The 24515-nt window shown below is 41.2% G+C and overlaps 1 protein-coding gene across 1 annotated transcript; it reads right to left on the bottom strand.

Moving 5' to 3' along the window:
• Positions 1–17124: 17124 nt before the first annotated feature.
• Positions 17125–20805, bottom strand: irx5a (iroquois homeobox 5a). Its single transcript, XM_021607721.2, is given in 4 exon segments — positions 17125–18135; positions 18649–18952; positions 18954–19055; positions 20070–20805. Coding segments are annotated over 4 exon segments (1356 nt in total). The 5' UTR covers positions 20313–20805; the 3' UTR covers positions 17125–17428.
• Between the last annotated feature and the right edge of the window lie 3710 nt (positions 20806–24515).

Below are 24515 nucleotides of genomic sequence, written 5' to 3'. Positions count from 1 at the left end.
TGTGTGTGTGTGTGTGTGTGTGTGTGTGTGTGTGTGTGTGTGTGCGTGCGTGCGTGCGTGCGTGCGTGCGTGCGTGCGTGCGTGCGTGCGTGTGTGTGTGTGCGTGCGTGTGTGTGTGTGTGTGTGTGTGTGTGTGTGTGTAACACCACAGAGCTGTACAGGCTGATTATGAACTCTACAAGTTCCCTGGGGATCTGAACAGACTCCGCTAGGACTTTTTACTGATTGTCTGTGAAGATTTGTTTATTTTGCATTTCTTACATTTGAAATCAGCAGCAATCACCCATAATTTGAAGAGACTTTTCTGCACTAGGATGTTTACGCATCCACCAAATTTGCTGGAAAAGTGTTGGAAAGGGAAAAGGAAATATCGGAGCCAACACAGTTCGTTTGGGGTCTGTGTGTCTTTAGAAATAGCAGCCATGTTTGTCCTGTCCTCTTATTTTGTCGCCCAGCATCCCTGTTTCCTCTCAGTGTCACTGGCCTGCAGTAAGAGCTCCTTTACCCTAGGTAAAACATTTTACTATTCGATCAATGGCCAGCGACTTACAAATCATATGTATTGATCAACGTAATCATCAGGTCGAATGTAGGGTAAACAGTAAAATCATATGCACTTAGGCTTAATAGCCCTCATTAAAGCAATTATGCGTGCAAACTTGGACTGTCTAACCTTAACAAATTATGCGGCTGAGCCCCAATACGTCTTTTAGGGTTTTCTGTCTGTGTGATTCTGACCGTAAATCAGAGTTTTACTCCCTATTGACTGGTGCAGGTGGAAGGCTTGGGGCTGGTGTAATGGGACGCTGAGACAGAAACCCACATTGCCCTCTGGGTAAAACCACTCTATGACATAATGTGTCAGTGATCTTTATATTTTATATGGGTGTCAATACTGAATGTATTTACTAATGACAGTGAAGAGGGAGGTGTAGTGGACGACCTGCTAATGAACACAGTGCATTTGGAAGAGTCAGTCCACAGGTCAAGGACTGGAGGTAGAGAGAAAGAAAGAGAGGGGAGAGAGAGAGAGCAGAGAGAGAGAGAAGGGGGGGTAGAGAGGAGAGAGGAGAGAGAGAGAAGGGGGGGTAGAGCGGGGAGAGAGAGGGGGGGGCGGAGAGAGGGGGGGCAGAGAGAGAGGAGAGAGAGAGAAGGGGGGTAGAGAGGAGAGAAGAGAAAGGAGAGAGAGAGAAGGGGGGGTAAGAGAGGAGAGAGAGAGAAGGGGGGGTAGAGCGGGGAGAGAGAGGGGGGGGTGGAGAGAGAGGGGGGCAGAGAGTGAGGAGAGAGAGAGAAGGGGGGGGGGGGTAGAGAGGAGAGAGAGAAGGGGAACGATCGTCCCCTGCGTGGTAATAAATGTGCGTTCCCATCTGACACAAAGGAGCATTTCAACTCTCGGGTGAATTTGCTGAGACACACACACATGGTAGTGTACATATTGGATATGTTATAAGCCTAGTAGTTTTTGGGACTGAGGTACTGTAATTTGTGTGAAGTAAAAACAAATAATATCATTTTTTGTTTTAACAATATTGAATTCCTCTATCATTGTTTTCAGTGATGTATCTGTCTTGATCTTGAACAAACTGCAGATGAATTGAAAAGAAGTCATTGCCAGTAAATTCACTTCAAGTTTGTTTATTTGTCTTTTACACATAATATACTGTACATGGAGTACACAGTGCGATGAAATGCTGACTTGCAGGTACATTTCACATGCAGCAGGCAGTGTTCTGTTGCTAATTTAAGGTAGTTTCTATGCAGCTCTGTGTTTGTGCAGTAACTGAGCTAAATATGAAAGTGATGACAGCCACTGGCTGCAGGTACTGTGTATGAACCCACACACCCCCCCACACAGGCCAGCACCGAGAGCGCTCAGAGGATTAGGACTACTGTGCTACTGTGGTAAATTATATGCAAGTAACACTCTTATTAGAATTCCACAGGGATTCATTTTCTGGTTGGAACTATATATTATAACACTACAATATTCTTAGAGGAATTACATTTTGAAGTACAAACTATTGACCATTTCTACAACCTTTGCATAATATGTAGAGCTGGGATTTGTTTTTCATTTGAGAAAAATAGTGTGGACGATCTCAATCATATTCAATCTTAGGTGAAAAAACGACTATCTTTGATGAAAATATCAAGTTTAGCAATAGCCTGATAGAGGAGGTATTCCATTTCAACTGCTCCCATTCAAAAGCATGCTGTATAATGAACTGGGTATATGCACAATTGCTAAAGAGTTTAAATGGATTGTGGAGCAAAACATTTGCTCAGAAAGTTTATTTTTAAAGCTATTTCTCAGTCTGATGATTCAATCGTTTGTTTAATAACTACTTTCCGCCTCTCCCTTTTTATCCCGCATAAAGATGAAAAATGCTCATGAAAAATGTATTGGGATATGATCTATCTGCATATGCCGATTGAGTTGCTGAGAGAGAGAGAGAGAGAGAGAGAGAGAGAGAGAGAGAGAGAGAGAGAGAGAGAGAGAGAGAGAGAGAGAGAGAGAGGGAGAGAGAGAGAGAGAGAAAAATTCTCCTTTTGACAAATGTATTTCATCTCCTCCATGCATCTCAGTAAATGAGATTATCACAATCATACATCCCCGCCTCCTTCTTCAACCACTGTCAAAGGGAATGACGGAGTGCATGAAGGAAATTAATATTTAAAGGAATGTAAGTGTTAACGTTTAATGTTGAACATATACAAGCCTTTTAAGCATAACTATGTTAAGTAGGCCTCTGCCTATTGTGAGGAATTTATGCCAATCATAAGAAAGAATGTAACTTTTTACTGTAATATGGGTTTCCTGCACCATACAGTGCCTTGCGAAAGTATTCGGCCCCCTTGAACTTTGCGACCTTTTGCCACATTTCAGGCTTCAAACATAAAGATATAAAACTGTATTTTTTTGTGAAGAATCAACAACAAGTTGGACACAATCATGAAGTGGAACGACATTTATTGGATATTTCAAAAAATTTTAACAAATCAAAAACTGAAAAATTGGGCGTGCAAAATTATTCAGCCCCCTTAAGTTAATATTTTGTAGCGCCACCTTTTGCTGCGATTACAGCTGTAAGTCGCTTGGGGTATGTCTCTATCAGTTTTGCACATCGAGAGACTGACATTTTTTCCCATTCCTCCTTGCAAAACAGCTCGAGCTCAGTGAGGTTGGATGGAGAGCATTTGTGAACAGCAGTTTTCAGTTCTTTCCACAGATTCTCGATTGGATTCAGGTCTGGACTTTGACTTGGCCATTCTAACACCTGGATATGTTTATTTTTGAACCATTCCATTGTAGATTTTGCTTTATGTTTTGGATCATTGTCTTGTTGGAAGACAAATCTCCGTCCCAGTCTCAGGTCTTTTGCAGACTCCATCAGGTTTTCTTCCAGAATGGTCCTGTATTTGGCTCCATCCATCTTCCCATCAATTTTAACCATCTTCCCTGTCCCTGCTGAAGAAAAGCAGGCCCAAACCATGATGCTGCCACCACCATGTTTGACAGTGGGGATGGTGTGTTCAGGGTGATGAGCTGTGTTGCTTTTACGCCAAACATAACGTTTTGCATTGTTGCCAAAAAGTTCAATTTTGGTTTCATCTGACCAGAGCACCTTCTTCCACATGTTTGGTGTATCTCCCAGGTGGCTTGTGGCAAACTTTAAACAACACTTTTTATGGATATCTTTAAGAAATGGCTTTCTTCTTGCCACTCTTCCATAAAGGCCAGATTTGTGCAATATACGACTGATTGTTGTCCTATGGACAGAGTCTCCCACCTCAGCTGTAGATCTCTGCAGTTCATCCAGAGTGATCATGGGCCTCTTGGCTGCATCTCTGATCAGTCTTCTCCTTGTATGAGCTGAAAGTTTAGAGGGACGGCCAGGTCTTGGTAGATTTGCAGTGGTCTGATACTCCTTCCATTTCAATATTGTCGCTTGCACAGTGCTCCTTGGGATGTTTAAAGCTTGGGAAATCTTTTTGTATCCAAATCCGGCTTTAAACTTCTTCACAACAGTATCTCGGTAGTTCTCAGTAGTTCTTCATGATGCTCTCTGCGCTTTTAACGGACCTCTGAGACTATCGCAGTGCAGGTGCATTTATACGGAGACTTGATTACACACAGGTGGATTGTATTTATCATCATTAGTCATTTAGGTCAACATTGGATCATTCAGAGATCCTCACTGAACTTCTGGAGAGAGTTTGCTGCACTGAAAGTAAAGGGGCTGAATAATTTTGCACGCCCGATTTTTCAGTTTTTGATTTGTTAAAAAAGTTTGAAATATCCAATAAATGTCGTTCCACTTCATGATTGTGTCCCACTTGTTGTTGATTCTTCACAAAAAAATCTTTATGTTTGAAGCCTGAAATGTGGCAAAAGGTCGCAAAGTTCAAGGGGGCCGAATACTTTCGCAAGGCACTGTATACTGCTGTACTTCATTCATCACTGTTATGATAATTCATACTATACTGTTACAGTTTTTTTCGATTGCTAAACGACAGTGGACACAACTGGAGTCACATGTGCAAAACTCTAACTACAGTCTGCACAGCAGCAGTTCATGTGGACCAAACTCTGGTTCGTTTTTCATTGCTTGAACACAGTTTTCAAAACTCTACACACTTATCCCATGACTTTAACCACAACCTGCACAACACTGTGGATTTACAGCACTTTGTTCAAATGCTAACACACTGCTGTCAAAACTGTGAACCACACATTCAAAACGGAATAGATTTCAGCCTTGTGCCTTTCAAACACTGCTGATTGCAATTTTAGCTGAAAGGCTAAGCAGGTGTCTTGTTTTAGACTTGTTAGTGAACACACACACATATTACAGTATATATAGGTAGAGCTCAGAAAGACCCATTTTGGAAATGGAACAAGGAAGATGGGTTCGTGGAGGGAGAAGGGTGGCAGGGAGAGGGCGGATGCATGGAGGAAGACAAAGAAGACAAAGAGCTGTTATTTCAGATGAAATAAGGGCTACACTTATAGACCATGTCGTGAACCATGGTCTCTCATTGAGAGAGGCAGGGTTGAGGGTGCAACCCAATCTGCAAAGATCCACAGTGTAATGCGTATTTTCCATCATGCAAACAGGTGAGAGTTACATCCTTACAGTAAATGAAAACATTACAGGAATCTATTTTGTATTGCAATTATAGAATATTTACACAGATATATATTACAGTAAGTTTGACTGTAAAATATATTTTTACAACAGGACCCAAGGCCTGCCCCCAACAGGGGGAAGAGGAAAAATATTTTCAGATGCGCAGGAAAATGCTATTGTTGACATGGTTGTTGTCAACAATGCAATAAAACTGCGGGAGATTCAAGATAGAGTGCTGGCTGATAATGATATATTTGAAAATGTTAATTCTGTCAGCACAACAACTATTGCTCGAGTCCTAAAGAAACACCAAGTTACAATGAAACAGTTATACACTGTACCGTTCGAGAGAAACAGTGAACGGGTAAAAGAGCAAAGATACCAATATGTCCAGGTAAGACATCTGAGGTTACGTACACAGCTATACAAAATATTTACAGTAAAAAAAAACACTAGCATTTCTACAGTAAAACTGTGCACTTACTGTTTTTCAGAGAGTAATGGAGGTGGAAGCACTGGAAAGACCACATTCATTTGTATTTATCGATGAAGCTGGATTTAACCTTGCCAAAACACGGCGCAGAGGAAGGAATGTTATAGGTCAAAGGGCCACTGTGGAGGTTCCAGGCCAAAGGGGGGGAAATATCACCATGAGTGCTGCAATGGCCAATGATGGTTTGCTTCTCAACACACCACTCATTGGCCCATACAACACAGAAAGGCTTATAGCTTTCCTAGAACACTCTATGCTCAGCTAGTGCCAGCAGAACAGGGGGAGCCAGTAAGAAACCCCCAAGTTTTTGTCATAGTTTGCGATAACGTTGCTTTTTACCACTCTGCAGCTGTCACAGATTGGTTTGCAGCACATCACAGATTTATGGTTTTGTACCTGCCTGCATATTCACCCTTCCTCAACCCAATAGAGGAGTTTTTCTCTGCCTGGAGGTGGAAAGTGTTTGGTCACCACCCACATGACCAAATGTCTCTTTTGGAAGCCATGCGTGCTGGATGTGAGGACACGAGTCCAGAGGACTGCCAGGGATGGATAAGGCACTCCAGAAGGTTCTTCCCCAGGTGCATGGCAAGAGAAAACATTAGATGTGATGTTGAAGAAAACCTGTGGCCTGATGCTAGAGAGAGGCAGGATTAGCCCCTCAATTATTTGTTCGAATTACAGTATGTACTTTTAGTTTCTACCTTTTCTTTCTCATTACTGTAATTCCGTAAATTACTACAGACTATTGAAGCAAACTGCTAATTTTAATTTACCTTAAAGAATTGTTATGTTCTAAAAAGTTTAATAAATCATGTGAAAGAATGTCACTCTTTTCTTTGAAGAAAATATTACTTTGTATGAAGTCACTGAAATTGTTCAAACTGTAAAGATGAAAAGTTTGTATTTTCTGTATTGGTGTTTGATGCTAGTGTTTTTACTCTCAGTGTGTTCTGAGTGACAGTGTGTTATCTCAGTGAGGGTTGTGCATAGTGTTTGGCTGCACTGAGCGTGTTTTGAGCCATGTGTTAAGAGTTGTGTTGCTTGGAATGAGTTTTGCAGGTGATGTGAACTGTTTAGCTCAGGTGACTGTTGGTAGTGCAGACTGTAGTTAGAGTTTTGCACATGTGACTCCAGATGTGCCCACTGTCGTTTAGCAATCGAAAAAAACTGTAAGTAAAACCTTGCATGCAAGGCAGAATATTTATTCTAGAAAGAGAGAGCGCTTTCTCAGAATTCTTATGTCATCAAGCCTGCTCATTATCTAATGCTACATCCCATGTGATCTAGATACCATAACGCATTGGGTCATAATTGCTTTTATCAGTTTATTGTATGAATGGAAGCCCTTTGATGTATTTAAGAGACCAACCTAATGAATCTGTGAATGCAGAAACAGGCCTATCGGGGGACATCAACGAGAGCTCCAAGGGGGATCTGCAGTGCATAGAAACAATGCATTCTTTAGTGTTCCCGGAGATGGTGAACAAGTGAGGACTTAATTAAGCACAATTGCCCAAAGAGCAAGAGGGGAGAAAGGCATGTGGAGTAATCAAGTGTAAACATCTATACAATGTTGAACTGAGAGACAGAGGGATGTATTGCCTGGGAGTTATGAAAGAGGGATGTATGGAGGAGGTGCTGGGGGATAGACGGGGGCTTATTTAGCAAATATGCAGAAGTGATTTTGAGCCCATGGCGACCACTCTTCTACCCCTGCTACCCCCCCTATACCCACCAGTGTGTGTGTGTGTGTGTGTGTGTGTGTGTGTGTGTGTGTGTGTGTGTGTGTGTGTGTGTGTGTGTGTGTGTGTGTGTGTGTGTGTGTGAACACAATAATGGCATATTCCTACACTAGCCTCTTTCAATTCACAAAAAGGTGATTGTTTCCTCAATAGTTTGTGTTCATGTTGATTTTTCATTAATTATTTGCTGGTTTTGTTGCTCACTCACTGGCTTTTTCTTCTTTCGAGGGCTAAAGCGGGGAGGGGTTTCAGAGAAAGAGGGAGAGAGAAAGGGGGTGGAGGGGTGGCGTTGTTGGATCTGGTTACTGCTGGCTTTTCCCACAAAGTGATCAGAGCCTGAAAGTTGAGAGCATGTTCCCTTGCAGCGGGTTTACTCCTGTTTCCAGTTTAACCTCCTATTAACCTGTCCTTTGTGTACCCAGTCTGCTGGCATAGCCCCAGTTACATTCACATACCTGTCAGGTCACACAGGTTAAGGACTGGGGGGCGACCAGAGCCAGCACTAAACCATCCCTCTCTTGTCCATCTCTCTCAGTCGCTCCGGTCTCCCCGACACCATCGGCATCAAAGAGGAAAAAGGGAGAAGTATATACTACAACAGTTTGATGAGCAGTGGGGCAATAAATTCATTAATCATAATTTTATGCCTCATCAAACTCTTTACCCAGCCCCCTCCATGGGAGTTACACAAATTAGCCAGTGAAGAAGCAGTAATTTTAGTTCAGCTAGGTAAGTGCTTTTTGATTGCCTTCTTGAACAATGCTTCCCTTGACAAGCTAATAAATCAGATGTCTCTAAAAACCTCAAGTGAAGGCAGTGCAGCTAGTGTGAACCACGATGCCACCGATCTCAGCCCCCCAAAACAAAAGGACACTGTGTGGGACGAGGACTTTGACTACAGCTGAAGCTCTGTCAGGGATTTGTTTTGGAATAATTTGTTCTATCTATTTCTCAGACAAAAGGGGCCAGGGCTACAAAGTGACTTGATAACTGAATAAAATACACATTATGTCTATGAAGGATGCAGGGCTGGCTTGGATTGGATCAGTTATAGTGTCAAGATTGATTGGGATTATGGCCTAATATGATTGAGACCAGACTGTGCAAAATTCAGTTAGTGCATAATCTCCTCACCGGTATTGGTTTATTTTAGCTTCAGCCAGATGCTAAGGCAGGGATGATGCTAACTGTAACCTCCTAGCTTCAGCCAGATGCTAAGGCAGGGATGATGCTAACTGTAACCTCCTAGCTTCAGCCAGATGCTAAGGCAGGGATGATGCTAACTGTAACCTCCTAGCTTCAGCCAGATGCTAAGGCAGGGATGATGCTAACTGTAACCTCCTAGCTTCAGCCAGATGCTAAGGCAGGGATGATGCTAACTGTAACCTCCTAGCTTCAGCCTGTGCCAGCTGTGCTGTCGGGTGATGCATAGCTACCAGACCGGGGTTCAAATAGTATTTGTATTGTACACTCCATCCAGATGGCCATTTTATATGGGGCCAACAAATCATCCATTTGTCTGGAAACAGCACTGTTATTGAAAATAAGGTCAATCAATTTATTTGAGCCTTGGTATGTTGCTAGCCATGTTTGCTTGTTCCATGTATTAGTGACTTTGACTGTGGCGTGGTTGGAGGTTTGGGGAGGGAGGGGAGAGAGGGAGTCCTTGGGGTGGGGGCTGTGAGTAGGGAGAGGGGACACAGGGGAGGGAGGGAGGGGAGAGAGGGAGTCCTTGGGGTGGGGGCTGTGAGTAGGGAGAGGGGACACAGGGAGGGAGCGAGGGGAGAGAGGGAGTCCTTGGAGTGGGGGCTGTGAGTAGGGAGAGGGGACATAGGGAGGGAGATGAGAGGAGGGTGGTCTTCATCTGTTTAAAGCCCTGCTCTGATGAGATTACCTATTGGGCCAGGCTGTAGACCACCCTGTTAATTAGGGAACCTCAGCCAACTCTCCCCTCGGCACACAGCCACCACTTGATTTTGGGGAGGCAACACAGCAGCACTGTTATGACGGCATCCATGTTTGCATCCATAATCATCTGCTAATGTCTGAAGCACTCAGGTATCAAGCGAGCGCAACACGAGCAGACACAAACAGGATGGAATGAAACTGATTTCCTTTTCCTTTTTTGTCTGTGTTAGGCACCATTTGAATTTCAATTTCATTCCCAGACTAATTTATCTGTTGAATAACAATATCCACTACCTGTTCCTGAAAGAGCAGACAGTCTCAGATTGGTGTGCTCCGTGTTCTGTCGTTTGAATGGACAGCTCCTGTGTTGCATCATCAACGGGCACTCTTCTTAATTGGATTGTAGAGCGTGGTGTCACACAAGGGGACCTGCGTCCCTGTCTCCTCACTGTGTTTCAGAGAGGAAGTCTGGTTCAGAGTTCTGACTGAGGACAGCTATGCTGCCGTGTCTCCTCTCTTCTCTCCTCCTCATTAGCGTTCTCTACACACACCACTGAACTGAACGCAGCTGAAAATAACTTGGCAAAAAGCATCACCAGTTTATCTCCATCTTGGGAACTGATCCAATTAAGTAAGTGGCCATTTGCATCTGTCAGGCTACACCAAACCCAGGGGCTGCATCCAAAATGACACCCTATTCACTAAAATAGTGCAATACTATTGATCAGAGCCCTATGGGCCCTGATCAAAAGTAGTGCACTATACAGAGAATAGGGTGCAATTTGGGATGCAGTTAGAGAAAATGGTTGACTTGGAGCACAACAAAAAGGGCAAGAAGAAAAGAGAGAGGAGTTATGTGCAAGGTGGTGGTGTGAGAGAGGAGGGTAAAAGTCTCCCTGGTGTGTGTGTGCGTGCGTGCGTATGTGTATGAGAGAGGAGAGAGGCATCAGAAGGAGCGGTCATTAGGACAGATATCTGTGAGGTAATGTGGACCAGATGTTGGACAGAAAGGGATCATTTAAAAAGGGCAAAGGTAAATAAACAGTCAGGCAGCACGGTACCCTCCACCCCTCCTCCTTCTCATCCCCCCTTTCCTGGACCCTCTGAAGTCACTGAAAGAAAACACTTCATCAATCTTCATCAGAGCCATTAATAATGTAATAATATAGGGTCTTATCTGTATAAGAGCTGCTGCGTTGCTTTAAAGGTGTTTCCTCATGGTTTCATTAACCATTGTTAGACTTGTGATTAGGATTTCCTTTTGAAAAGGTGCTTGAAATAACTGATATATCCCCAAGTGTTTATTGTGTGTTTTTCAGACATAGCTCTGTTTTGTTCAATAAAATATATCAGGTATCAGGTATCTTCCAAAAGGATATTTGCCGATACAACTACTAGGTATGTAACCCTACTGCTATATCAAACCTGCACGAAATCTTCTGAAATACATTATGTACTGTACATAAATGCACAAATTGAAAGTGAGGTTGGGCTGAACCTGTTGGAAGGAAGGTAGCGAGCTAAAGGCCCATCCTGTGGCTGTGGTGTGTCACTAAAAGTAGCCAGCAGGATGACAAAGTTCAGTGGTTGATATATCCAGTCCTGTAACCACCGGGAGGGTCCTGGTTACACACACAGGGAAGACCAGATGAGCCAAGATCTGTGTGTGCTGGCATCTCCTCTGCTCCTCCAGACTGTGCTGCTTTATTCACTGCTCAGTGATCAGTGCTTAGCTGAGAAGCTGGCCACAATACTTCCCTCCTACCTTTGTGTGTGTGTGTGTGTGTGTGTGTGTGTGTGTGTGTGTGTGTGTGTGTGTGTGTGTGTGTGTGTGTGTGTGTGTGTGTGTGTGTGTGTGTGTGTGTGTGTGTGTGTGTGTGTGTAGGTACCCAGTAGCCAGAGCCTATGCCACCTCCTCCAGGGCAGGGGAGGGGCCCCCAGCATGCACCACCAGTGAGCCCTTACAGGGCCACTGAACAGGGGCCCTCTCCAGTCACAGGGTCAGGAGCTCAGACCACACTGCTGTCAGAATAGACCACTCAATAGTCAGGAATTACGAGAGTCAAAGTGTTGTCAGTGGCTTGAGATGTTAGGGGGTATGAAGTGTGTTTTTGTAGAAAAAGTAAGTAATTTAAACATTTCTAAAAGTAATTACTGAATTAATTGTGTAATGACAATAAAATAGATAAAAAAAATGAATGATACAAAATAAATAAATAATACATTTGCATATTATTTATATAGTAGGCCTAATTTCCTTTTGTATTTGTATGTTTTAAGTTTTAAATAAATAGTCGACAAATTATATTTCTAAAAAAAAATTATAATTGGTTAAACCCCTTAGTTTATATATTCCTTACCAAACTATAACTTTAACAACTTGCTCCAACACATCGGAGTTGTCAGACCTACAGGATAGTGCAGGGTGTATAAAATATCGCAAAGGTGAAACAAAGGTTCTTTAAAAAAAACATTAGACGTCAAAAATGAGTTTTGCAGATTTTGCATTAAAATCTGCCTTGGCGTTAACAAGGTAATTCGTGTGATTTATGTGGTCTGAAGTTAACACCCCATAAATACCAAAATGCTTTATTTTTGAAGTGAACCCCTTACCCTTCTTACATTCACCCACCATATTGTTGTGTAACCATGTGCATTATAATGATATGCTGATAGAACACGTATAAATCCAGATCATGCTTAAATCTCCTATAGAAGTAGCCTACCACCTCACAGTTCATCATTCTTCGTTAATGTTTTTTCTTCATAGAAGTGTTTTATTTATGTATGGGGGGGTTTACTTAAAACATCAGACAGCTGAAAATTACACGTGTAATCTCTCCCCCGAGAGCTCCATGGAAAATAGAAAAACAGTCCGTGAGGTTGAGGGTATAGTGGGGGCTAATAGTGGTAAATCACCCACCCCACTGCCACTTCATCTTGGTCGGTTTATGGTGCGCTCCGGCCTATAAAAAGTTCATCCAATATGAACGGTTTAGAAGTGGCAAATATATCTAAACATTCAACATCCTCTTCTGCTTGTTCTTTGCACTGAAGATATTTTAAGCCAACCGAAACGACAAACGTCAGATGAGCCCTGACACCGATTCAGTTTTTAGGGGGAAAATGTGGATAATTTGTGAAAATGTTGTCCCGACTCCCATGCGCGCCAAAACAAAGCTAACGCCTCGCTCACGTCCTACACAGAAACAGCACGGCTGAATGTTGTGCGCCCATAATTAATGACGAGGCTCGAGCTCTCGATGGTATGATGATTAAATAAGTAGAGGCGGTATTCCCAGAGAGACCCTCTGAAAGCTGAAAGACCATTCCACTTCAGCTTTGTTTGACAGCGTTTGGGGGGCGGATGATGTCTGTTGACGGGTGAGCTGATCAGACATTATTTTCTGAGAGACAAAATGCTTCGATATTGCTTTTTGGTAGCCTACACTCACAATAGCTCCATTCCCAACCGATATTTTGCTTTTCTGCAAAAAGACAGACAGACTCATTTTCGCTCTCCCCTATTTTCTTATACCAACTAGCGGGAAAATGAAGTGACATATTGTTCACTTCAAGGAGTAGAAGAAGAAAACAAACGGTTGTGTATTTGGCAACACTGTTTGGTTGTCACAGATGTTGTCCCGAATAAAGTGGGCTGTGGGCAGGTCAAATAGAAGGGTGTCTCTTTACACTTGGAGCGGAATTTGACTCTAGTCTACTCTACTGCAGTCATGGCAGATGTGTTGGATCATGTAGGCCTATACACTTTTTTTCCATTTGGGTTAATGTTTAAGGACAATTCGGAATTTCTATATCAGCCCGGTTCTGGTTTTTGGTGACATGGTTTGTGGGACCCCTAGATATCCTCACGCGGAGGCAATCAATCATGCATTTTGTAGTTGTGCAATATATTCCACCTTACAGGAAACCTGACAAAACCTTCCATTTACACTTGAAACTTTATATCACCATACAGGTAAAAACAATGATATAAAATCAAGGAAATGTTCCCTAATGCAATTTGTGTATGCTAATTATGTTCCTATGAGATTTTCAAGTACAGAAAATGTGTGAAATTGCAATGCCTATTTTAAAGCCGATTGAAAGACTAAACTCCCAGTAGCCTTTAGGCCTAGGCTTATTTTTTTCATGAAGATCTCATTTCAAAATCATGAAAGTTAGTAGGCCTACAACTGCCCCCCCCCCCCCCCCCCCCCCCCCCCCCCCCCCTTAAAACGTTGCTTTGCAGACCAATGATTTGCATATTTATCGTCAATGTGCAATATTAGCCGAACTCGATTAGGCTATCTTCTCTTGATATCACCGAAGTTTTCCTATCACCGAAGACTGGGTGCATGATGGGTGGAGATGCTTGTGGATGTTGAATGTGGCATATGTGCCTTGCTTGTTTGGGCCTATATGCATATACAAATACATAAAATGAAATACAATTATTGATTTACAAAAGCACAGTTACCTAATTGTGATTATTCTATACACTATTTTCACTCACAGTGTAACGTTTCCCAGTAGAATAGATGGCTATGCTTCAACGCTAAGGTGTGGGTGCATAGCAGGTATTTAGGGATTCATGTTTAAGATCGTTCGCATTTTTGTTGCAATAATTAATATTCTCACCCAGGTTGTATGCACCAAATTAATATACGTTTTTTTCATGTCTATTTCTGTACAAACGCAACGTTATGTTTAGTGGAGACGCCTAGCGATAGCCTACACTTGAAGTTACAATTCGTTTTGGAAAAAACGTTTTAAAATGTAATTTGTCCATACGTCTTGAATATAATTATCCATAAAGGCATGTTTTATTTGTTGCATTCATGCATTGACAAAACGTGTTTTCGATTTTAAAAATCGATATGACCCAAGACATACATTTTTCTCAACTGTAACAAATGTATGCAGATTTCGATCCTATTTTATTAGTCTAACAGTTCAATATTGTCCTCCTCCAGACCTACAGATTTAAACTAATGTAGACGTAAATGCATTGATGAAATGTCAATATTTCCTCTATCCCGACAAAGCGAAAATATATATCGGTTATTCTTTTCCATCTTCAATTGGGTTCGTTATGCTTTCTTCCTCCTTCACACATGGGAACTGTTTCAACCTCACTTGGCATTCTCACGTTGTATCCATGCATCGCTTCCCAACAATGAGCCAGCGAGCCGTTCAACTGGAAGAGAGACGGGAGGGAGAAAGAAGTTGAACAAAGTTGCGCTAGATCATTGCAAAGTTCCCCTGTTCCATGCATTCAGGACTGACAATGGTTTCGGACAGATTCAGTGGTCTCACTCTCCGTAGCACGATCGCATTACAACGCTAAAAAGCAGTGTGAACTTTTTCAAACTAAGATTGTGGAAAGTCTTTTTTATGGATGAAATATATTCGTTTTATTGTCTTTAGCCGCAGTTGCTAATAATAATAATAATAGGCCTAATAATAATAATAATTTATTTCAATAAATATATATAATGATAGTAATGTGTATTGTTTTACGTACTCAATATGTTGAATGAGTCTCCACAGAGGCCCTGTTTCTCTGTCCCTCTAGACGTGATTTGAATAACAAACTGCGTGGAGGAGAATTACTAAATAACAGCACATCTCTGGAAAAACAAAACAACAACTCCGTCTGAAAACGATATTTCACAAATGTGGTCAAATCGTTTGGGCTATTTCGACAGTGCAGAAGACAAACATGACAAGCATGTTTTATTACTCCGTGCCCATGGGCTATGCAATGTCCGTCTCAAGATCCAATTTAGCAGTATAAATGATCATTTTCCAATCATTTGCCTCATATTCCTCGAATCATAGAGAGCGGTGTAAAATTGCATTATCAGAATACTCGGGTATTTGTGTCACCGCTTTAAATGTTACACATAAACGATTCTAAACTATTCAATATTTACCTAAGCTGAATATAGATGATTTACGTATCTGAATTTGTATATATTGGCCCTTTGAAAAATAAATTCTTACATTTTAAAAGCCTATTTAAAATAAAAACGATGATGTCCTCTTAGGGGACATTGCATCGAACACTTCAATTCCTGGAGGGATCAGCAAAGAAAAACATAATTATGCTATTTAGCCGGATGATGTGTTGCAATCACTGGGCCAGGCAGCACACATACTCTGGGAGATTAAAATAGAAGCCCCAGTCGCTCGCCCGTGTGACTCGGAATAGAGGACATTAGGGCTAAGGGAATTATATAAAGCCCAGGGGAGGCTTCAACTCGAGTGCGGAAAGTAAACTATAGAGATTAATGAAAGGCAGTAAACAAGAGCAAGCTGGCCCATTTCACTAGTTCATTATTACTGTTATTATTATTATTATTACTTGAGATTATTCTAAATTATTAAACGTCGGCCTACTTCTATCTTTTTCAAATATAAATAATCAAGACAAAGATTGAGGTTTTTAGAAATAGAAACAGGAATATATATGAAATGTTGGGAGTAATACCATGAAGCCATGAGCTAATGTACTCCCGTGTTGATCAACTGATTATAATGATACTAGAAACACTAAAGGTTCACTACTGATCATAAAACAAAAACAAATTGGCACCTGATAAAACACATATTACTAGTAGTAATAATATAATTATAATTCGATAATAATTAACAGATTTGTTTTCAAAACATTTCCCAATATCTGTGCCAAATCAAGACACCATTTGTCTCATCTAACAAATCAGCCTTAATCAAAATGTCAAAGATTAGGCCACATTAACATTTTTTTTCTCTCTCAAAAATCCACCACGCTATTGTATTTCCGGAAAGGAAATGGTTTGTCCCATGTTAATACATTGTAATATTCAGGTTTTCCCACTTGGCAGTATTGTTATAGTAAACATGTAACAACTGTGACCATTTCAAGTTGCTCTCTCTCTCCCTCTAACTCTCTCTCTCTCTGCCTCCCAGTCTTTGGTCCATTTTAACTAGGCCATTCGATCAGGGACGGCTTTCCGTGACGGATTAAGAATGAGACCCCTGAAATTAGGAGCAAGTGTGACACCTACCTGCGGAAGTGGGAAGGAAGAGTTTGAGCCTTGAGGACAGTGAGAGGCTCGGTTATTGACAAAACCGATTAAACCCTGGAAACTATGTGGCCTTTACTGTGTGCATGACATGCTAGTCTTGCTATCCTCCTCTCTAAACCTAACCAAGAGTGTTTCACATCCAACGCGTCATTAAGGAGGCTCCAACATTAATGATATAACTGGCCAGTGTGCTCTGAAGCCATAAATGCATGGTTGCGTCCTTTTAACAGCTTTGCCACGCCTTGGAAATAGTAATGAGCTCTAAATGTGGCATAAAATCGAACTCATTACTGGAGTTCGCCACCTGATTGCTTTGCTTATAACACGTTGCGGTTGGAAAGTAATTGGGTTAAACGACTGGGCCTCCAGTTATGCCGTTGTTATCATATTCACCTTCATAAGTATCCTTGTACTGCACATGTAGAAAGGAATAGGAAACATAGAGCCAGAAATATACATATATTCAGTAAACTCTTGCCAACATCGTTGGCCAAACCCCACCAAAATGTAAATATTTGGGTAGACCTAAAAGGCTGTAGGCCTATCTGTTTTTCACTCGAGAATTTGTGAAATTTCGACATGTTGTATATAGTTGAAGTGCTCTTTTGTATCGAAAATGTAATTGATACACCTGTCACGGGGTAAAAGAACACAATCCCATCGATAAATACCTCTTTCATTTTCCATAATGTGTTTCTCTTTCAAGCCCTTCTGACACATTTGATAATAACAGTTGCCTCCCCCTCCCCCCAGAATAATCGCTGCACACGTGTATTTTTTTCTCATAATTTACTTCAAAGATAGTGTATTGTCCATTTTAAATACAAAAATGCTACATTAAATATACATATTAGTCTTTAATACAAATAGACTCAGGTGGCTGCAGCGATGAAGACCATTCTTGTTACATCATTAGGATTAACCATTCAGAAACTAAGATTTGAAGTTAAGCATTTACTCAGAAAATAACTGTTCTCAGAATTTTCCTTTATAATTATTATTTTTCTTATTTTTTGTAATGCAACCACAAATAATAAATAAAAGTCCGATGGATTTTTGAAAGGGATCAAGGTATTAAATGTTTGACATACCTTTCTTTAGTTCATAAGGGGAGTCTTTACAAAGATCTACCTGCGTTTGGCCTCTGCCTTTCTGGCTTTCTCTTACCAAAGCTTCTGCTCTATTTAACACAGTCTGGTTTAATCCATTGAAATGTGCCGTGGAGCCCGTGCCTGAGCCGTGATTGTTGTGACTGTGAAGATGTCCAAAGCTGCCATAGTTCGTGTAGCCCGGGTAAAAAGGGGACGTGTAGTAGATAGGCCTGGATAGGACTGTGCTGTTTGGGAGAGGGCACTGTGGGGAGGACCGTGATGGTGACGCTGCATTGGTGGTGATCACTGTGCTGTGACCCATCCCATGGCCCTGCGGCCCGTCGTGGCTGCTCTTACACCTGTCTGAGGACGTTGCGATCTCAGCCAGGGACCAGAGTTTGGGTTTAGGGGCCGATGGGGAGGAGTGAATAACAGACGTCACGTTGCTGTTTACCGTGCCCGGCGCATGGCCCATTTCTGACGGCTTGTCTTGCGCAACGAGCTCGGTTCCTCCCCGAGGCACGGCGGTTGGAGACGAGGTGGTGGGTTTAGCAGACTCGGGCAGTAACTCTGTCCGATCCCCCTGGTCTTTTAATTCCGAGTCACTCAGAAGGGGATCCGTTTCTTTGCCATGATTCTCCTCTTTAAATCTGTCGCACACTATGTCCCCCGGGTTCAGCAATTTATGATCTGCAGTGAGAGAGAAACAAGAGTTAAGTTACTGTGAAAAAAATGTATAACATTGACATAAGATACAGATAGACTACCAATATGTTATAGGCCCCTAATTCATGCACTCATGCGTTCATATTTGTGCATATGCTAATTACCATAATAATCGACCTAGTTATCATAATAAGTAGGCTAATAAATAATAGGCCTACAAACAACTAGGCATACAGCTACTGAAAACCGTGATATTAATGATTGTGTTTTAATCGTAATAATTATCATTAGGCGATACACAGCCCAGTCCACCAGCTGCAGCCCGCCTTATTATGCAGTTAAAGATAAATCGAATGCTAAACACTTTACGTCACCAGCAATTTTCAGCACATGATAAGTCAAATGAGGGGAGTTCAAGGTGATTATTATTTAAAGCAATTGTCCCATTATAAATAATATACCACCATTAACCAGCAATTCATTTTGCGCCCTGAGTGGAAACGACTGCGATAAAAAATGTATGATTTTTCTACAGACCTGACTCTGTGTCTGTCGAGTCTCCCTTGTCTGTCGGCTTGCTAGGCTCGTCGTCGTCATTCTTTTCCAGATCGATGTTCTCGTCTTCCTCCTCGTCCTCGCTCCGGTTTCGGGGAGTCCAGGTCATCTTGTTCTCCTTCTTTAGCCTCCTCCTGGCGTTGGCGAACCAGGTGGAAACTTGGGTGAGGGTCATTTTGGTGATGATGGCCAGCATGATCTTCTCCCCCTTGGTGGGGTAGGGGTTCTTACGGTGCTCGTTCAACCAGGCTTTGAGAGTGGCCGTGGCATCACGGGTCGCGTTTTTTTCGGTATGCCGGGTCACCGTAGGGGTATGAACCCAGGGGAGCAGCGTAGGGGTGATATCCTATAGACCCAGCCATTCCCGTCGTGTGGTCATAGGGAGAACTCTGAAAACAAAGCCGTCGAAAAGAAAATGCTTTTCAGATAATTGTCAACGACTCATAACAATTAAAACATTAAAAAATAAGTTTAAAACAATAACAAGGCACCATAATAAACACATACAACACACAAATACACACACACACACCTCTGACGTTTAGGTTGGTTACAATAAATCAAGCATCAAATGCGTCACCAATTCACTTTTTACATTTTACACAGATGGACATAGTCTCAACTTTATTTTTCTTTGTGCGTTTTTGTATTCAAGATGCGCCTGTCTTGCTGACTATGTAGCCACTACAAAGTAATCTATGCGTAGTGAAAGCAACCTCATTTACAAAGTAGATGAAGCATTAACATCACGGTAACAGGCCTACCATGTCTTCTCTTTTCATAATTTTACCAAGACAGGATTTTGCTATCATTATTTCCCACTATTCTTCAGCTGGCTTACATACCTCGTTTCATTTGCTTATAACTGCGTGCTCAACTCACTTTCAGATTTAGAACATGTTAAATATTAGGATCTGTGTTCCCAAGTTAACGAACATTTGGTCAATGCCCATAAAAACAACCGAGTAGCCCTAAATAAACGAGTTTGTAATTTTGCATAGCCTAATAAAGACCTTATCCAACAAATAACTATAGAATATAATGTGTTCTACCGAGGTTGGGAGCTTGTTATTGTATGCAAACTGATTCAACACAACGACCTATTTCATTGCTCATTATTTGCAAAAAAAATGCATTTATCCAAAGAACAATGACATGCAAATTAGCCTAATTAGTAGTTTTGCATGTTCGTCTTTGCATCAAAATGGATGGGCCTATTTACAACTAACTTACCCAAATGTAAAAGAGTCATCAGCAAAATACAGACGCACGCTAAACCAGAAATACATATGCCTCATTTGCACCATGCTAAAATTCTACACATAGGCCCACAAACAATACAATATAAGATTTTCCAAAATTTTTTCCACTCGGCAATTTCGATTCTATGCTCTCTCACTCACCACGTATGAAGCGAATGTGGCGGCCGCTCCCGCCTCCGCACTGTACGGGAGATGGGAGTTGTACCCGGGCGAAGCGCTGGTGAACGCGGTAGTTCCGGCATAGGGAGCAAAAGCTGAGCCAGATGAGGATCTACCAAGTTCTTCGGTCCTGGGTCCCGATATTACGCTGGTGCTGTACGCCGGGCATGAATACAGCGCCAACGAAGCGGATGGCTGGTACAAATAGCCCTGAGGATACGCCATGGTGAAAGCCCCGAAAGTAAGCCACTTACTTGCGCACTTTTCCTCTTTATTTTATCATGCACTGTCCGATTTCAGTCATAGGAGTCTCGTATCAACAGACCGCTGTCTGTTCCCCTCTAAATGATTGTGGTAAAAAGCAAAAATATAAACAAATACATAGACTTAGATATAGATTTTTTTGTCGCTGATAGTCAGCTTCAACTGACCGTTGTGTTTGCTTGCTACGCTCTATTTTTCCTATCTCTCTCTCACTTGCTCACTCTGTCTCATGCCGTGCAGAAGAAGTTTTTTGCCTTCGGATGGGGGCTTTGCTTGGGAAAATGTCCTGCCAAGATGCTAAGTTGGAAATTGAGGATTCTGACGCCTACTACGTTCTTCACGCTCCTCCTATCGGGGTGTAGTCATCGAAGGAAAAGGCAAGCCTATGCTGGGTTAATACCACAGCCCTGCCTATCTCTCTCTCTCTCTCCATGTTTTCTTTTTTCTCCACGCTTTCCCCCCTCCCTCTCTCCCTCTCTTTCTCTCACTAACAATCCCTCTCCCGCTATTTCTCTATTTTTTTTTTCTCTAACAAGGCTCGGTGCTGTATGACTCCAGTACACCAGCCCCTGGATGGCGATATCATGCGAGCCAGTAGATCAACTCCAACTTTCTTCTTATTCTAAATACATGAAGCCGTCACTTTCACACTTGATCAATAACAAATGGGCTGTTGTCTGTCAGAAGGAGCTTTTCAGATACTGAAGGGAAAAAAGCGCTCTATGTTCTGCACGCTGCTCTTCCTTTTTCCATGGTTTATGGTTTATTGTTTCTTTTGAGCGCAAAACGTGTATTTTTGAATAGATGCCTCGTAACAGCCTAACTGACTGTCGGTGATCCTACCGTAAGTTAAAATCCTGCCGTAAGTTAAAATCCGCAACGGGAGCTAAAAAGGGGCGACGGTTTTTGATTTAGATTTATTTTGTGCATATAGACATTCTTACGCCAGACGCATTTTGTGTTGTTAGGGTAAGACATGGCAGGAGCGTGCCTAAATGATGGCGCGAATAATACACAATAGAATATAAATAGAACCTTTATCCCAAACAATTTAGGTTTGGCTGTTTGTGTAAACGTTTTTTTTTCTTAACCAGCAATTTGTAATATTAGCTGAAATCTAGGAAGCATTCCACTCAACTGTGGGATAAGCAACTCTTAACGTGTGACAGCTGTTAACTGAAGCGGCTGCTAAATAGTTTTCTCCATAGATCCAGGAATAAACCAGTCACATACACTCTCTCGCTCTCTCTCACCCCGAAAGTCATAAAAGCCCCAAGCGAGGGCAGATTAGTACCATATGAACTACAGCAAATCCGCTATGACCACTGGATGTAATCTCCTTTGATGCCACCAGATACGTTTCTCTGCAGAAATATGGAGAGTCACGATTTATTGCGCTTATCGGCCATTATGGATATCCAGAATTTTCATTTCAGCACAATGTCTTTTTACGCACCTGTGCCATATATTAATAACTCCTGAATTATTTATTACATTATCATCAATATAATGACCGGCCAATATTAATAGGCCTAATGATAATACAAATATTTATACTCTGATAATAAATTACCTATTCATAATTAGTTAGGCTATACTATTATAATAGTATTGATATTCTAATAATATTGCACGATTTATTTTTAAACTTGCAATAGTTTTATATTTAAAAAATACATTTTAGACTCATATTTTAACAACAATAAAGGTGTAATAATGCATATCCGATTAAATATTTTTTTAATACAGACATTCACAGGCCTTATAGTCACAGTGCTGATTGTTTCTGGCTTTATAGTTCAAATCTCCGATAAACCGAAAGGGATCGCTGTAGGCGCTGCTAAAAAGTGTGTGCATAGTGTCACGTGTTCCTACGCTTTGAAACCCTCTGGAGAGCAGCAGAGAGTGATGACGCTGTACAGTGAGCCAATGTAGAGTTGGGGAAAGGCAAGAAAGATACATACATGAAGTAAGAATAATGATGATGACAACGGTACTAGAAAACCTACTTTTACAACCACCCGCAGTGCTATGATAGCCAAACTAATTATTGTTACCCCAACAGTTTTTCTTCCTCATGTTCTTGCAGCAACATCTATGACAACACAGGTATATAAGGTTCAGGATACTAATGTTGATATTGTTTATACTAGACCTACTACATCTATTTTGGAAGAAAAAGTAGAGGTCTAGAAATAATGATATCCTACTCTACTGATGATGGTCATTATAATACTACTAGGCATGCTACTAATAATAGTACTACTATTATTGATAATATGTTGCCATTAATAAACTGAAAACAAAGTCAAAATATTGTATTTAATGGTAGGCCTATGTCAATGTATTTCCCTTTTTAGCAGGGCTACAATAGATATTTGTGACTCGGGTGCCATAAAGGTATTTGCTACTGTTGCTTATAAATGTTTTTTTTTAATATAGACTACAACTAACTATCAGCCTATAATTGATTTCGTATAATATACAAATGAATCAATAATAATCTAAGTAAACACCTAACCCAAGTGTAATTGTACTTTTCCCATTGAAGTTGTCATGAGTGCCCGCAAAGGTTTAAGCCACATTCATTGCATTATTGGCCAATTATATTTACTGTTCTTCAATGAGGGACGTAATGAATGGCCAATGCTCAGTCACTCATCTCTGAATAGCGTACCGGTTACCAGGGATACCGAGAGAGGAGAGAGGTATTTTGAATGACGTCAATATGCATTGATACTCTATTATCGACAATAATGACTTCCAGGCACCATACGCGCATGATAAGAGGTCTATTCTGAAGTAGGACGAGGAGGTGTGTGTATGTGTGTGTTTGTGTGTGAGAGATCACAAGGAGCGGGAAAAAAATACCTATAGCTCGTGCTGAGGAAAAGGTAGGAAACGGATCATTTTCCTTTACAGAAATATACCCTAGCTGAAGTTGAGTGCACTCTCGCTTTTTTAATCGGTGATAATATTATATTAGAGCATAATCTAATACATTGGATAAAATAGTTTTCAAGTATAGGCTACTGTCTGCGTGTTATAAATATGTCATACCACTTTGAAGCTGTGTATTTACCTATTATATATGTATTTCAAATCAAGTGTATATTCTACTTATATTTAAATATATTAAACGTCATAGTTGTCAAAACATACGTTTGATAAGATATAGAAAAAACGGACAATAAATTGACATATCCTATGACAGGCTCCAGCATAAGCTTTACGCACACTTTGCTGGACATCATTGACTGGAAGCTATTCCAAGTGTCTTACACTTGCTAGACTTTTGTATACATGTGAAAAAGCAGTACAATTCAGACAGCTTCTATAGGACTAGTCCACACTGGTCGAGAAACCAGTAAGAGCAGAAGAGAGAGCCCAGCCGTGGAGCAAACCAAACATGCATATGAAGGATGAAGCATCACAGTGAAAATGCCTGAGGGAGCAGGCGTAATCTAATTTGGATTTAGAGACTATTATTAGAAAGCATTAACTATTGTACTAGACTAATTGCCTCTCGCGTTCATAGAGATGATGGTTAAGTTTAATTAAGTTGGTTAACGTCATGCGCTTGACAGATTCCTTCGTTGCACAAGGTCAGGTGTGCTGTGCTCTCTAGAAAGCAGTGGTTAGTTGGTACCTACAGGAGGGAAACCCGCTACAAGTATTCATAAGAATTTGAGCCCTTCTAAATCTGTGTCCTAAACCGATTAGTTGACACCAACTTTTCTTTGTTGTATTAGCTGTGGGCTTTTGCCACTTGGAAGCCAATTGAAATTCAAAACAGTTTCACTCGCAATGCTTTGGGGAGATCTGCTGCAAATAATGGATGCTATTTATTTTTGACCTTGCTTTTTTTAATGAAATGATTAAACATACGTGCACTGCGTCCCTCGACTGAACAACTGCACTGAATTTGCGGATCCTATTGCTGACAATAGCAATTACTTTGTAGGTGGCGCAACATTATTGTGGCTATAAAACCTACTAGCTAGTTGTACAAGTATTAGTGATTGAATCATCACTACCGTGGGGATATTTCATGTAATATTATTCTAAATTTGCATGATTTTGTTATTATCCAAGTTACCAATATGAAAATATTAAAAACCAAGATAATACACATTGTGCTGTTTGTGTATTTTTGTTGTTGGT

Source organism: Oncorhynchus mykiss, chromosome 6, assembly GCF_013265735.2.
Source record: "Oncorhynchus mykiss isolate Arlee chromosome 6, USDA_OmykA_1.1, whole genome shotgun sequence".
Classification (NCBI taxonomy): Eukaryota; Metazoa; Chordata; class Actinopteri; order Salmoniformes; family Salmonidae; genus Oncorhynchus; species Oncorhynchus mykiss.
This window is presented reverse-complemented; position numbering and strand designations above follow the sequence as displayed.